General features: G+C 38.8%; 1 protein-coding gene across 1 annotated transcript in view; it reads left to right on the top strand.

Annotated features, from left to right (window-relative positions):
• RSPO3 (R-spondin 3) overlaps window positions 1-16,676 on the top strand; it is a 94,061-nt gene that overhangs the window by 24,260 nt on the left and 53,125 nt on the right. Inside the window, exons 2-3 of the mRNA XM_005891941.3 lie at window positions 12,083-12,274; window positions 14,234-14,380. Coding sequence (XP_005892003.1) covers window positions 12,083-12,274; window positions 14,234-14,380 — 339 coding nt within the window. The remainder of the gene's footprint in view (window positions 1-12,082; window positions 12,275-14,233; window positions 14,381-16,676) is intronic.

Here is a 16,676-nt window from a genome sequence, read left to right as displayed (position 1 = left end):
TGCCTTGAATAAGAGTGGACATGATACAAGAATGTGGTTGGTACTTCTCAGGTAAAACAAAATGTCTTAACACTTATTGATCTGTAACAAGTGCCTATAAGAGTGGGCTTCCCAGGTGGCACTCGTGGTAAAGAAACTGTCTGCCAATGTAGGAGACATAAGAGACGTGGATTCCACCACTGGGTTGGGAAGATACCCCGGAGGAGGGAATGGCAAGTCACTCCAGTTTTCTTGCCTGGAGAAACCCATGGACAGAGGAGCCTGGTGGGCTACAGTCCATAGGGTTGCACAGGGTCGGACATGACTGAAGCAACTTAGCACGTATGCACACACACCTGTAACAGTGCTAGGTGCTTCCAAATGCTCTCACTTAATTCCCTCCTCCCACCCCCACCATGTCTATCAGGTAGATATTCTCAGGTTGCAGGTAAGGAAGCTGAAGTTCAGAGAGGTTACACATCTGTTGTCTATCTAAATAAATAATCAGACTGTGAACTCTTTGACACAGATTATTGGTTTTATTCATCTTTGAATGTTCACCAACTCGCCCCATGTCTGGATGTTTAGAAAACTCAATCGTTTAAATGAACAGCTAGTTGAAGAGGTACATTCTGGTTTTCCAGCTAGTAAATGTCAGAACTCTGTTAAAGTCCCAAACCAGCTCTCCTCCTCCCAGTCCCTGTGCTCCTCTAGGAAGTGCAGAAGCCACATTTCTGACTGAGACAGTGCCCCGGTGAGTGGTGCACATAAGTTCAAACACACATCCTACTCACAAAGGTGTGTGTCTGCACCTTCTGTTTTGTCAGCAATTTTGTGAACCTAGAGGAAAAAAATCCACTTTTTTTTTTTTTTCTGCTCAGGATTTCAGATGTCACACATAAAGCTGGATTTATTTAATGGTATACCCACTATTTGCACATCTTCTTGTGCCTGTTAAAATACCACAAGTCCCTCGCCTGCTGTTTGCTTATGCTAAGACTTCAGCATGAGATATGCTACTTGAGCATGCTATGTGGTGAGAAGATCCAAGTTTATTCCTAATATAACAAAGTGGAGTTTGTTTTTAACACAAACTGAAGTTTGTTTCATTCAAGAATGCAAACTTAGTAGTTATGGAATCACACCCATGCAGATTCATTACCATTAAACTATCACATTTTCTGTTTATGTTGATTTCTAATTAATTCTCTCCTAAAAAAAAAAAAAGGAATGGCTCAGCCAGACCAGAGCACATAATGATTCCCACTGTTGGATGAACACTGTTGGATCTGTCTCATGAAAAACGCTGCTATTACCACCCACTAACTCATCAACAGGTCCTGGCTCTCTACAGAATCTGGGTCTCCGTTACCCCCATCCAGGCCTTCTTGTCCTCTATTCACCTCCACTTGGGAACATAGCCACTTGGAGAAGGGGAAGCTCTCCCGCTCTTACCAACAGCTGGAGATGTTGATTCAGTACCTTATGTATTACACCCATAGCAGAGTGCATTAACTTTATGATAGATTTTCTGCTTGTAGTTAAGGGGAAAAAATTCCACTATTTTGATTCTACAAATGCTTTTTGTTGCAGTTTCAGCATCAACTACAGCTATTGGTAGGTCACATGAAAACTAATATGGTTTTCACTGCATTTGAAGAATCAACTTTGGAATTAGTCCTTAGGTTATTTAATTCATTTAATGGGAGAAAAAAGAACATAATAGTGGGATTCTAAAAGGAAGGTTAGATCATAAGTGAAAACAATAATGTTGTTGTTCTAAATTAGACTGTGTCAGTATGTGTCACTAATGGCAAGAATTCAGAAAAATACAAAAAAAAAGATTATATGCAAGATTGCAGAATGCTTTACTTTTTTAGAGTTTGTTCTTATGACATCTTATATATTTCATAACATTTTTGTTTCTCCTCACCACTACCAAGGCCCCCTCCCCTCCCCTCGACACACACTCCAGTACAGTAGAATGAAAATTTAAAACCCCAAAGAAAACTAAAGTTACTGCTAGAGAGAGATGGGAGAAACAAAAATGAAATAACATCTTCCCAAGAGCAAAGTACAGGTAGAACAATGTACACGAGATTGGAATCTGAATGTAAATTCCTAAGTTATGTCTAGTTAGAACATTATCCTTTAATATAAAACTTAATAAGAAAACCTGTGTTTGTGGAATCCAAGATGTTGGTTCTGTTCTATAACCTATAAAATTAGCAAAAAATTAAAGTGGATGACTAAGTCAGGCAAAAATGTGTTCTTTCCTTTCCTTCTGATGTCTGCTTAGCAATGCAGAGTCTAAAGGGTCTTGGTAGACAATCCCAGCTATTTACTTTGGTCATTAAGGGTCTGTAGGATCTGGCTTTAACTTTAACCTCCTTTCCTAACCTTGTCTCATACCAGTCACAGCACTGCAGCCTCATTGGTTCCCCTTGACTATTCCTTGTGCCCTGTTCTTTCCCACAGCCTTTGTACTGACTGAGGCTCCACCTGGAGTGCTGGCCCTCAGGTTTTCCTGGCTGAGTCCTTCTCATCCTCCCAGTCTCAACTAAAGGGTAAACTTCTTAAAGGGGCCTTTCCTGACCACCGTATTTAAAGTAGATTCCCAGAGTCATTTTCTGCTTTATCCACCTGTTTACTTCCTTCACAACACTCATCACAATCTTTGACCATTTAATTTCTTTGTTGACTTGCTTATTAACTGATTAACATCATGAGATTGGGAACCAGCTGTCTTATTCGCTCCTATGTTTTCTGCACCATGTGTAGTGCGGGGCACATACAAGTTATCTGAAAATTTTGTTAAAACCCTTAACACTGATCTCCACTATATACATGTGTATATAATAGCATATATATGTATATATATATATAATAACACATACGTGTATATAATGTATATATAACATGTAATATTATATGTAATATTTTATGTAGTATATATGTATTACATGTAATACTATATATACATATATACACACGATGCAACCCACTTTCATCTTTTATTTCTAGTTCTGATTCTATAGCCTGTGGATAGACAAAGCTCAGTCATTGGCCACCAACTTGGCATCTAGTTCCAAATATTCATCATATCTTAGATTTCAGGAAATCTATGTCTGCCATCACTTGCTAGCCATGTTCTTAATATTTTGAGCTGGCTTGATTTTAGTGGAAAGTCTAGCTAATTGCTACTTAATGTTAGGTCTGTTTTATTGCTGTGGTTTTATTTTAAAGTATTTATAGAATATAAATATTAGACTCCCTTCAGGAAATTATTATTCAGTAAGAGAAAGAGAAAGATCTTCCAAGTTTTCAAAGAAATAGTTTCCATTAAAAACAGTATGTTTCCCACATAATAATGGTGGAGTCCTAACTGGGCTATATTCAGCAGCTGGTGAATACATTCCTCTCTGAGATTGCTAGGAATTTTGTGAACCCATTGGTCTGGGCACAGACTTTCAGAGTATCAGAAGTTGATTCACTGGGATAAAAGATGTGGCAGACTCGATTGTTTTAACTGCTTCATGTCGGTTAATGTCTGTAATATTGATTTAATAACAGACCAAATAGGATGTGTGAGTGTCATGTGTTTAACACAAAAACGTGTACATTTGTATATTTACATAGCATAGGCAAATTTTAATTCATTTAATGATTAAAACATTGGTATACAAAAACATTAAAATCATCAGATGATACACAGTATTTCAACAATAGAGTATATGTGTGTATATATAAACATGTCACTCTTTCAACAAATTATTAGTCAAAAATAATAATGGATGACTATGCTAGACCTCTGTTCATCCAGATATCATTATTCAAGAATGTATACAAGTATGTATGCAAATATTGTATGTATACAATTGTATACATTGTATATATACAAATGTTTATGTATACCAGTATTGTTACTATATGTACAATAAGTAATCATATTTATTCAAGCAACTTTTGATATTTTGATGTTACACCTAATAGTCCCAAGTTACCCAAATGGTTCTAGAGATCTTAGCTATAGTCACTTCTGCCCTAAAAGATTTAACTTAGGAATAAATAAGAAACATTGACTCTCAATATTTTCTGGGGTTGAATCAATAAAATTTGAAAGAGACTGCCAAGTTATTCAAATTTTTAGTATTAGATTTTTCTTAAAGTGAATATTGCCAGACATTCCAGAGGAACCACAGAACATCTTTTTCTATGACCAAAACATTGCATTAAACTTAAAAATGATTCTATAACAATCAAGTCTCAAGATATGATAGAAATGTGCTGTTCTTACTTAGGCAGGAAACAAGTCTACATTTTCTCTAAGTGAATTGATAACTCAAGTAAATGGCACCTAGAGAACTTTGTGTGTGTGTGTGTGTGAGAGAGAGAGAGAGACTGAGCCTGTAGCATGCCAGATCCTAGTTTCCCAACTGGGGATCAAACCCATGCCCACTGCATTGGGAATGCCAAGTCTGAAGCAGCAGACCACCAGGGAAGTCCCCTAGGGAAGCTTTTATTATATTATTTTGAATGATTTATTTCATAATTAATGAAGCATCCTCAAAATGTATGTGATATAAAATCTGATTTCTTTACTATATGTTCATAGCTGCAGTTCATTTAAAATCAATTATTGGGCTTCCTTAGTGGCTCAGATGGTAAAGAATCTGCCTGCAATGCAGGACACGTGGGTTCAATCCCTGGGTTGGGAAGATCCCCCGGAGAAGGGCAAGGCAACCCTCTCCAAGCTTCAGCAGCATGTGAACTGAGAACTTCCAGATGTACAAGCTGGATTTAGAAATGGCAGAGAAACCAGAGATCAAATTGCCAACATCTGTTGGATCATAAAAAAGCAAGAGAATTCCAGAAAAATATTGGCTTCATTGACTATGCCAAAGTATTTGACTATGTGGATCACAACAAACTATAGAAAATTCTTAAAGAGATGTAAATACCACACCAACTTACCTACCACGTGAGAAACCTGTATGCAGATCAAGAAAAAACAGTTAGAACCAAACATGGAAAACAGACTGGTTCAAAATTGGGAAAGGTGTGTGTCAAGGCTGTATATTGTCACTCTGCTTATTTAACTTATATGCAGAGTACATCATATGAAATGCCGGGCTGGATGACTCACAAGCTGGAATCAAGATTGCTGGGAGAAATATCAATAGCCTCAGATATGCAGAAGACACCACCCTTATGGCAGAAAGTTAAGAGGAACTAGAGAGCCTTTTGATGAAGTTAAAAAAGGAGAGGGAAAAAGCTGGCTTAAAACTCAGCATTCAAAAAATGAAGATCATGGCCTCTGGTTCCATTATTTCATGGCATATCAGTTTAGTTCAGTTCAGTAGCTCAGTCAGGTCTGACTCTTTGCGACCACATGGACTGCAGCACACCAGGCCTCCCTGTCCATCACCAACTCCCGGAGTTTACGCAAACTCATGTCCATTGAGTCGGTGATGCCATCCAACCATCTCATCCTCTGTTGTCCCCTTCTCTTCCCACCTTCAATCATTCCCAGCATCAGGGTGTTTTCAAATGAGTCAGCTCTTCTCATCAGGTGGCCAAAGTTTTGGAGTTTCAACTTCAACATCAGTCCTTCCAATGAATATTCAGGACTGATTTCCTTTAGGATGGACTGGTTGGATCTCCTTGTAGTCCAAGGGACTCCCAAGAGTCTTCTCCAACACCACAGTTCAAAAACATCAATTGTTCGGTGCTCAGCTTTCTTTATAGTCCAACTCTCACATCCACACATGACTACTGGAAAAACCATAGCCTTGACTAGATGGACCTTTGTTGACAAAGTAATGTCTCTGCTTTTCAATATGCTGTCTAGGTTGGTCATAACTTTTCCTCCAAGGAGTAAACATCTTTTAATTTCATGGCTGTAGTCATCATCTGCAGTGCCATGGCATATAGAGGGCAAAAAATGAAAACAGTGAAAGACTATTTTCTTGGGCTCCAAAATCACTATGGATGGTGACTGCAACCATGAAATTCAGATGCTTGCTCCTTGGAGGAAAAGCTATGACAAACCTTGACAGCATATTAAAAAACAGAGACATTACTTTACCAGCAACAGTCTGTCTAGTCAAAGGTATGGTTTTTCCAGTAATCATGTATGGATGTGAGAGTTGGACCATAAAGAAGGCTGAGCACTGAAGAATTGATGCTTTTGAACTGTGGTGTTGGAGAAGACTCTTGAGAGTCCCTTGGACTGAAAGGAGATCCAACTAGTCCATCCTAAAGGAAATCAACTCTGAATATTCATTGGAAGGACTAATGCTGAAGCTCTAATACTTTGGCCACCTTATACAAAAAGCCTACTCATTGGAAAAGACCCTGATGCTGCAAAAGATTGAAGGGAGGAGGAGAAGGGGATGACAGAGGACCAGATGATTGGATGACATGACCAACTCAATGAACATGAGTTTGAGCAAGCTCTGGGAGATGGTGAAGGACAGGAAAACCTGGCATGCTGCAGTCCATGGACTTGCAAAGTCAGACAGGACTGAGTAACTGAACATGAGCAACAACAATAATGGATTCCTTCTGCATAACAATTACAGTAGATTCCTTCTGCATAACAGTCAGATTAGTATTGCATTTGGGCTTTAGAAGGGAATTAAAGTAAGGCAACGGTTTCCATGGTGGCTCAGCAGTAAATAATCCACCTGCAATGCAGGAGTTGCAGGAGACACAGGTTTGAATCCCTGGGTTGGGAAGATCCCCTGGAGGAAGGCATGGCAACTCATTCCAGTATTCTTGCCTGGAGAAGCCCGTGGACAGAGGAGGCTGGTGGGCTACAGTCCATAGGGTCACGAAAAGTTGGGCACAACTAACGCTACTTAGCATGAACACACAAAGTTGGGAAAATCGTTGACTTACACTTAAATGGTTAAAGAAACAAACTTAGATTCCAATGCTGTAGTTGGTTTTGTATATCATAAACACTAATATAAAGATTGTGTATTTTTCAAATGCACAGTACCATTTAAAACTCCAAGTTCTAGATATTTTATTTAAAAAGTTGAATTGGCTCTCATGACAAGAGCATTTAGGAATGGTTGCATCGGTTATGCATCGTAAGTTTATCAAACAGAGAAACAGTAGGAAGGTTTGTTTAATAGCTAGAGAAATTGAAGTCACTTACACAGATAGTGTCGACAGTTCAGACACTGAAAATTGGTCTATTATGCATTAAGATATATTCTTCATACTTAACTTTCATATACAAGTTAAGAAAAGATACTTTCTTTTTCCCAGTTTTAGGAAAAGTCATACAAATTTCTCCATGTATTTGGTGCATCATAACCAGAAGGTCCCAATTTAGAGTTTCCATGAATTCTGCCCGTTTTTCACTTTATATTTATCCACATTACACATCTAAAGTTTACTTATATGTAAATAGGTTGGTTTGCTGTTGTTTAGTCTCTAAGTCATGTCCAACTCTTTTGCAACCACATGGATTGTAGCCCACAGGCTCCTCTGTGCATGGGATTTCCCAGGCAAAAATACTAGAGTGGGTTACCATTTCACATCTCCAGGGGATCTTCCCAACCTAGGGATCGAACCCACGTCTCTTGTCTCCTGCATTAGCAAGTGGATTCTTCAGCACTGTGCCACCTGGGAAGTCCTAAATAGATTGGTTTCAAGTATCAAAGGTCTAAGTTCTACTCTTGGATCTAAACTCACTATTTGTCAAGTAGCGTTTCATTGAGTCCTAGTCTGGGGTTCCAAAAGAAGTAATTGTGATAACTTCTGTCCTTACTGACAGTAATGTCCATGCTTATATTATTTGTTTATTTACTGATTGCACTGAGTCTTTGTTGCAGTGTCCAGGCTTCTCTGGTTGTGGTGTATGGGCTCAGTAGTTGCAGTGTGGGATCTTAGTTCCTCTACCAGTGATCAAACTCAAGTCCCTTGCTTTGGAAGGCAGATTCTTAACCACTGGACCAGCTAGGGGGTCCCTCCATGGCTAATTTAGCCTTCTGAGATGCATGCTTTGAAAGCAAAAGTGATATAGAAATACAAAGTATTACTGAAATTGTTGTTTAGTAGCTAAGTTGTGTCCAACTCTTTGCAATCCCATGGACTGTAGCCCACCAGGCTCATCTGTCCATGGGATTTCCCAGGCAAGAATAATGGAGTGGGTTTCCATTTCTTCCTCCAGGGGATCTTCCTGACCCAGGGATTGAACCCACATCTCCTGTATTGACAGGCAGATTCTTTTCCACTGAGCCACCAGGGAATCCCTATTACTAAAATTAACTGATTATACATCTTTTTCTCTTCCTTATTTGGACTACTATTCCTTCTTTTGGCCTCTTTGGCCATCTCCCCCTTTCAAAATGTCTTCTCTAATTAAATGACTCCCACATTCATCTCTAGGAACCATTGCAACATTAAGCTCCATCTACTATGCATCGCTTTTTGGATATTTCACAAAATCTGCAAAATCAAGGACCCCAACCATGTTTATATTTGTAGACCTTCTTATTCTATGTACCTTGCCCTTCCCTCCAACTTCAGGCTTTTATTTAGCAGTCCCTTTCCATTCTATTTACTGGCCAAAATGCAAAACACAAGTTATTTTACGTACTCAGTCCACATTCTCTTGGTCAACATATTTGATTGATGCCGCCTCCCAAGTATCCTTGGAATATGAATCCCTCCCTCACCACATTACACTACTTCTGCTGTATTTGAAGCTTTCATCTGTCTTTTTACCTTGATCATTGCTTTAGTCTTCTAGTGTCCATGCCTGCATGCTGTCAAGGAAATTTCCCCTCTATAATAATACAGATGTGGTTATATCACTCACCAGGTATAAGTCCTCCAAGTCTACAGAATAATTTCCTTGGGAGAGCCCACAAGGGGTTTTGTAATCTAGATCTATCCTGTGCTTCAAAATTGTCTTGATATGCCTTCTACTTCCATTCACTACTAGTTCAGCATCAGTTGCGTGGAACTTGTGCCAGTCTCCTTGATGGGAATTAACATGGTGTTCCCACCTCCGGCCCCACCATGGCCTCTTACATACTGCTAACTTTGATACATTTTCTAAGATTAAGTTCAAACGTGAGATGTTCTATGAAACGTCACCACCACCAATCCCTCCAGTGCTCGTATAAAATAATAATACAAAACATTGTTTGAAAAGGAATGATTCAGAAATAGAAAATGAAGGTATTACTAGAGTGGGGGGAAATGAACAGCACAACAAGTAGAGTTCTATTTTCTCTCTTAGTATTATAAGACTTTAAGGCTGGAAGGGTTGTTACAGTCAATCCAGACCAAAGTTTTCTGTGGTTTCCATATAAAAAGTAAAAACTCTTCCCTTAAGATGAAGTTTGGGAAATTTGTATCTAGTTGTGTAATACCAACTGCATAACTTGAGTGATCCTTATACAAGGTTCAAGAAAGCAAAATGTCATGATTCTTAACTATAAAAGAATCTAGAATCATAGAATCTAAATTTTGTAGTCTCGATTTTTTTCTTACTTCCCACAGCATAATACTTAACCCCTCCTGAATAAATAAAGTTTGCCATTATTTGTAGCTGCCCATGTTCAAAATTCTCTGATTAAAAACAAATAGGTATTTTCTTTGCCAGTTAGAACAATTACATCTTTAATTTTTCAAAATTATGTTGTCAGAACCTTGAAAAAACAGATCAAAGTTGTAGGTATTAAACCTCATAATTAGAAAATATCCTAAATGGTACACCAAAGTAATTAACACAGTGTGATAGTGGAAGGAAGAAAATTGGGGGAAAGAATGCTATTTTGTTAAAAGCTTTTGTCTCAAAAAGCAAAATATGGGGAAAAAAAGAGTAATTGTAGTACCATGTGTGAGTTGAGTGTGCTACATTTCATCAGTAAAGGTTTTAAAGAGGAGGTTGAGAGAGATCACTTTAGCACATTTCATCATTTGGGGCAAAATTGTTAATCCTGGGATGCATACAGAGGTCTCTCTTGCAGAAGTTACCAGACATTCAAACCCAAATTTTTAAATAAAATTTATTTCAAGGTATATCCATTTTTGAGGCTCAGAACATGTAAATCATGTTTATTTTTTTAACTAATATATTTAACCTTATAATTGACAAAAGTTTCAAGGGGCTTAAACTTACACTTCTGTTCCTTCGAGCAACTGTGTCTCAGAGACAGAGACACATTGATGTGGACCAATCCAGTCCATCTTCATTTAAATTCAGTCTCTTGCTTCCCTGAGCTCAGAATGACTTTCTTTCAAACTGAGGTCTATTTTCCCATGGATGATTTTTACGAAAAGTTTTACAGGTTTTGACCTACAACTATCACTTTTTGAAATGGATCAGTTTGATTCCAAATGCATGGAGTTTTCACCCCCTTTCTTTTTTAGGGTCTTTCCCTGATTAAAATATGTACACATTTTCTGTAAGTCTCCAATACTGGAGTTACTGGCATGAAAAATGACTCTGTTCCTTGGAAGGCAGTATTCGCTTACAAGTCCCCCAGGTCCTGTAATGTCTAAACCTCCTGTGCCACTTTATATGTCCGCCCCACCCCATGGAGGAGCATGTACAGGAAAAGCAGACTTCCCTTCCCCCACACATTTCCTCAGTTTATTTACAAAATGTCTTGGAATGAGAATGAGCTGCTTGTGGTTCCTGTGGCTGATTCAGGGATGGTTTCCTCCAGGCAGAGGATGCTGGTCAACTGAATGACCTCTCAGCAGCTAACCCGTGCGCCTCCGTGGTAAGGCTGATTGGGTTTATGTGTACTCCTTCTAACTAAGCCTGATGGGACTTGTTTTTGCAGTAAAGGACTTTGCAGTAATCAAACATCACTGTGAAGACAGACTTAATAATTGGAGGTCCCTCCCACCACCAACAGAAGAGAGAGAGACACAAGGATGCCTTTGCACTCTTGTGCATCAGCCCTACTTCTCTTAGGGTCAGGATGATTCCCTTCTGCACTCCTAAAGGGACAATAAAGATGTTAATATTGTATTTGAATAGAGAATACATTAGTAGAAAAAATCATCCCAAACACTAGCTACATGAAAGATGCCCCTCAGTCAGCAAATTCCCTCTGCTCACAGACAGTGTCTATAACTAGTTAATAGTCATTTAAAAAATGTTTAAAGTTATGAAGATCTCAAGTAAACATGAATCTTCCAAATGTTTGCTTATATTTGTTCAGACTTGCTAATGAATAGTCTCACCACGTATGTTGGTGATTCTCAGAAATCTTGGAATTCTCAGGAACATGTGTAGTAGCAACCCTTAGGATGGACTGGTCATGTCCTCACCAAATGTAGATTTCACTTACGTAAATGAAAGATGAGGGCACAAAAACTATGACTTCTCTCCTAACAGATCAAATATTGAACACAACTTATAATAAATATTATTTAATATTATAAATACTTCATATGATCCATGTGGAACTACTGGTAAGGTAAATCACATTTTCACCATTATATAAATTTCAACTGGCAAATATCATGTGAGCAGAAATGATTCAGGAAAGCATTGGCAAGGAGTGAGGTGCTAAATAGCTACAGAGCTTCAGAGTCAATTTGGTTTGAATCAAAGAGTAAAATTGTGTTTTCTAATACACCAGAGTTTGAAAAAGATATCCTAGAAAGTAATGTTCCTTCTCCAATTAAGTCCCAGTCTATGTTGTCATCCTTATTTGAAGACATTAGATACATCCACCACATACATGAAAAGCAAAACTAATATGTACTGATTTCAAGGAAAGAGCACACAATTCTCATCTCCAATCTACTGGGACACTAGTTCAGTAAGGATACTTCCATTCAATTTATTTTATCTATAAATATTTTGAGGCAGTATATTCTTATTTTTCAAATGCTCACATTTTTAAAACTTTGAAACTAAAAAATAATGTATGTATCTATTCAAGGGAAACACCAGATCACAGAAAAGAGAGGGAAAAATTCTGAACTCAGTCACCCATTACCACCAAATTGCAAGCTAATAAAAGAACATGTGTATCCTGCCCAGAGAACGTCACTGAACTTCTATATTTATGATTTAACTGTTATTTTTGTCTTTCTACATTTGTCCCCCCAGTGCATCCTAACGTCAGTCAAGGCTGCCAAGGAGGCTGTGCAACATGTTCAGATTACAATGGATGTTTGTCATGTAAGCCCAAACTATTTTTTGTTCTGGAAAGAATTGGCATGAAGCAGATTGGAGTGTGTCTCTCTTCATGTCCAAGTGGATATTATGGAACCCGATATCCAGATATAAATAAGTGTACAAGTAAGTGCCTAAACAAAATTATGTTTTTATCTCATCCTTGGGGGATGGCATCAGTGACTCGATGGACATGAGTTTGAGCAACCTCTGGGAGTTGGTGATGGACAGGGAAGCCTGGCGTGCTGCAGTCCACAGGGTTGCAAAGAGTCAGACAGGACTGAGTGACTGAACTGAACTGACTGGGGGTACTTTCCAGATATGAAATGGCCTCTAGAATTTTTTTAATATTCAATGTTAAGTAAATGATAGTCTTTACCTGACAGTTAGACTAAACCATACTTGAACTTAGCCCTCAGGGCAGGAAAATTCTCACCACTCTGAAAAATATTCCAGTTTTGAGAGGTGTTTTTTGTTTTGTTTTGTTTTGTTTCATTGTAAAAAACAAAACTGAGAATGTGGTGATTATTCATTGAACCTGTATAAGAATATGGCAAGCACCAATGCCATCTGGGTTCCCACTGCTATCACGGAATCCAAGTATTTAATGACTGAAAGAAGTAATTCAGCTCTTCTTGCTTCAAGGATTCCATTACAACAACTGAAATATTGACTTATCAGTTGGAATTAAATGTTGGAAACTCTCAGATCACCTCTCATGTAGACCCTGAAAGTCTTCTCTCCACACTGTAGACTGAGGAACTTTTCAAAACACGAATTAGCACACAGCACTTCTCCAGCATACACCGCATGTGGCCCTGCTTTTCTCTCCAAATTCCCTCCTGTGACTGCCCCTCGATCACTTTGCACAAACTCCACCGGCCTGCTTACAGGATCCCCTCACCTCAAGGCTTTTGAAATCACTGTTCTACACTCCCTGCCTGGTAGTTTGGAAAGCTCTTTGCCCACACCTTCACTTGTTGGCTGGCTCTCTCCCTTCATTTAAGATGCTGCTCAGATGTCATCTTCTGAGAGAGGCATTCCATGGCTATCTTATCCAAAACAATCAACCTCTTCCCCTTACCTGGTGGCTCAGATGGTAAAGCATCTGTCTACAATGTGAGAAACCTGGGTTCGATCCCTGGGTGGGGAAGATTCCCTGGAGAAGGAAATGGCAACCCACTCCAGTACTCTTGCCTTGAAAATCCCATGGACGGAGGAGCTTGGTGCAGGCTACTATCCATGGGGTCACAAAGAGTTGGGCACGACTGAGCGACTTCACTTCACTTCACTTTCCCCTTACCTGTCATTTTTCATATCTTTTTCCTACCTTTTAGGTTTGTCTTAATTTTTTTCTACATCACTTGTCACTCTGGAATAAGTCTGAAACAGACTGCCTAGTTTCAAAGACCACTGTGTTCCATGGTCTTGAGTTAATGACACAATCTTTTTGAGCTATAGTTCCCTTATCTGTAAAATAAGAGATAATAGGGGCTTCCTCGCTGGGTTGTTGTAAGGTTTAAATGACTTAATATTGTAAAATACTTGTAGCAGTGTGTGACCCATGGTAATCACCATGTAAGGGTCAACTATCATTGTTGATCACATCTCCCGTCTTAGAATATAAGCATCATGAAGAACAGACCTTATCTCTCTTTTGTTTGCTGCTGTCAACGTATATCTAGAATGGTGCTTGGCACACAGTGGGCAATCAAATATTTGGTGAATGAACGAAGAAATCTCAAGAGCAGCGCGAAGGCAATATCGTAGCACATTTCATGAAAGTTCTAATAAAACATTTTTACTATCATTTAGTAGAAGTGGACGTGCAGTCTTATAAACATTCTTGTCAAAATTTTTTCACAAGGCCAGAAGAACAACAATTTTGAAATCAATGACTGATGTGCATCAACTAAATGATTATGGAGGACTCTTGAATTCTGTTTGGCAAAATAGTTTGAGGCTGTGTGTTTAACACACAAGTTGCAGGTGCCAGTGTTGTAAGCATACAGAACTGGACCCACAAACAATAGTTAACTCACAGTAATGGAAGTCTATTTCTCTTTTCTTTTTTTTTGTTTTCAGAATGCAAAGCTGACTGTGATACCTGTTTCAACAAAAATTTCTGCACAAAGTGTAAAAGTGGATTTTACTTACACCTTGGAAAGTGCCTTGACAATTGCCCAGAAGGGTTGGAAGCCAATAACCACACCATGGAGTGCGTCAGTATTGGTGAGGACTTAGGAGATTTGAGAAACATCAGAGCTGATAACATCAGTCTCCGCTCAGAGTCCTGCCTCGCAAGAACCTGAGGGGTTCCTCTTAGAGGCTCACTCCCTCCTTTACAAAGATAACATCTTAATGGGCCTTACTCAGCATGTATTACAGTAAATTTAACACCTTGTGGGCGCCCCATTATTTCTTAGGAACTGTCAATAACTCTTTCAACTATTGTGATATAGACTTATTTTGTATCATTATTTAATGAAGTTTTACTTATAGCAATTTATAGGTATACACACACATACTTCCATATATATGTGTGTGTGTGTGTTACAAATTTAATCTTGAACTACATTTCCACCTTAGCTCAAGAGTTTCCATCTAGGTCTAATGTCAACCAGTGACCAAAGTTATTTTCCAAAAGGAGGAAACATATTCTCTGGATCCAGCCCATTAATACTCAGTAAATGGATCAAAGATTTAAAGAACTGGATATGATAAATCATATTTTTAAAAATCACACTTTTTTCTCTCACACTACTTTGCTGAAATTCTCTGCTTGCACAGGTATTCAGAGACAAGAAGAGGATTTTGGACTTACTCAAACTGACAGACGGACACAGTCCCAGGGTCTGATTAATTGCAGGCTGAGTTTCCTGGAGGGGAGGTTCCTCAGACAAGTTGTTTGTCTAAATAACGGATCACTGTCAGGCTATATTTTCCCTCTTTTAAATGGTGGGCAGCTACTACAGCTACGAGTTTGATGAACAGTTGGGGAGCAGATGCTCAACCAAATGGGGAAACAGCATACTAAATCTCAAAATCCCCTGGGCAAGGGCTGCAAGAACCTTTGATGCTGCAGTGATGCTGGCATATGCACACAAATGTCCCCTTGATTCAGTACAAGATCGTCTCCAGGACACCCCTGGGGTCCCCACAGACAGATCCATTAGAATCGAAAATACTGGAGTAATAGCTCTAAAGTGGCGCTTTAACCATTTCAGATCCATATGAGACTTTTATTTCTAAACAAAGTTTGTATAAGAATGAAACAAATAGATGAAATTTTAAAGATAATTTCAGAAGCATCTGGGAAACAACTTTCCTGAAACAGTTCATGGCTCAATTTGGTTGAGTCTTTATTTTTTTCCCTCTAGGCAATAAAAACAGAAAAATAACTTAGAAATAGAGTAAAAGGTACATGAGAAAGCACTTCACATTCATCTCTCTGTAGGTCCTGAGGGCTGATGATTAGAGGTAATAACTTCCAAACTGTGGAGAAAATAGGAAACAGTTCTGTGGAATATTCAAGGACAGAAGTTCAGAATGAGTTGTAGAAAGTTAGTGGTGTTGCTCTACCTAGGAAAGGGGTGAATGTTTAGACTTATCAGTTGTAGAAGGTATAGCATCAGTCCTTCAGAGGCCATTCATCTTAAATGTGTTAATGCTTTCCTATCAGAGAGAGCATTTAACATCTGAAACTGTGGGATTAGCTGTTAAAGCTTCCTGGTAATTTATGCAAAGTAATTTACATAAAGATTGGTAACACAATTAAATTTAAGAAATGTATATATTTTAGAATAGGGGTTAGCAATCTAAAAGCCATTTAGTGAATCTGGCTCCTTGAATAGATGGGTGTAAATCAGGGGTCCCCAATTTCTGGGATCTAATGCCTGATGATCTGAGGTGGCGCTGATGTAATAGTAATAGGAATAAAGTGCAAAAAAAAAAAAATGTAATGCCCTTGAATCATCCCAAAACCATCCCCTAACCCCTGGTCCATGGGAAAATTGTCTTTCGTGAAATAGATCCCTGGTGCCAAAAAGGTTGGGGACTGCTGGAATTGACCTCTGACATAGGAATAGGCAAATCAACTGCTTTAGTTCTCAGCTGGCTTTTGTTGCTTGCTCTCTAAGGGATGCCTCCCATTGCATGGTATCTGGCCTACAAGCAGTGTGTTGGCCATGCCCGTGAGTTTACCTCAGAATTTCATGAAAAATGATAACCTGCTTGATGATCACAAAGAACTGTTAAAGCTGTTCCTTTAACAAATCTGAAGACTAGAACCCAGTGAGCTGAAACAGTGATCCCAAGGACACAATGTGAGTTACTGTCAGTGCTATAATTAGTACCTCGACTCTAGCTCTCTAGGACAGAGGTTGAAGGCTATGTCTCTCCCTTTGCTAAAATCTAGACCGTATGACTTGTATCTTACCCAGATTTTCAATTGAGAGAGCCTGTCATAAACTGAGAAAACACTACCCTCATACAGAGCTAGGGGGAAAGACTTACGTCATAACATATC

Source organism: Bos mutus, chromosome 9, assembly GCF_027580195.1.
Source record: "Bos mutus isolate GX-2022 chromosome 9, NWIPB_WYAK_1.1, whole genome shotgun sequence".
In the NCBI taxonomy this organism is placed as follows: domain Eukaryota; kingdom Metazoa; phylum Chordata; class Mammalia; order Artiodactyla; family Bovidae; genus Bos; species Bos mutus.
This window is presented reverse-complemented; position numbering and strand designations above follow the sequence as displayed.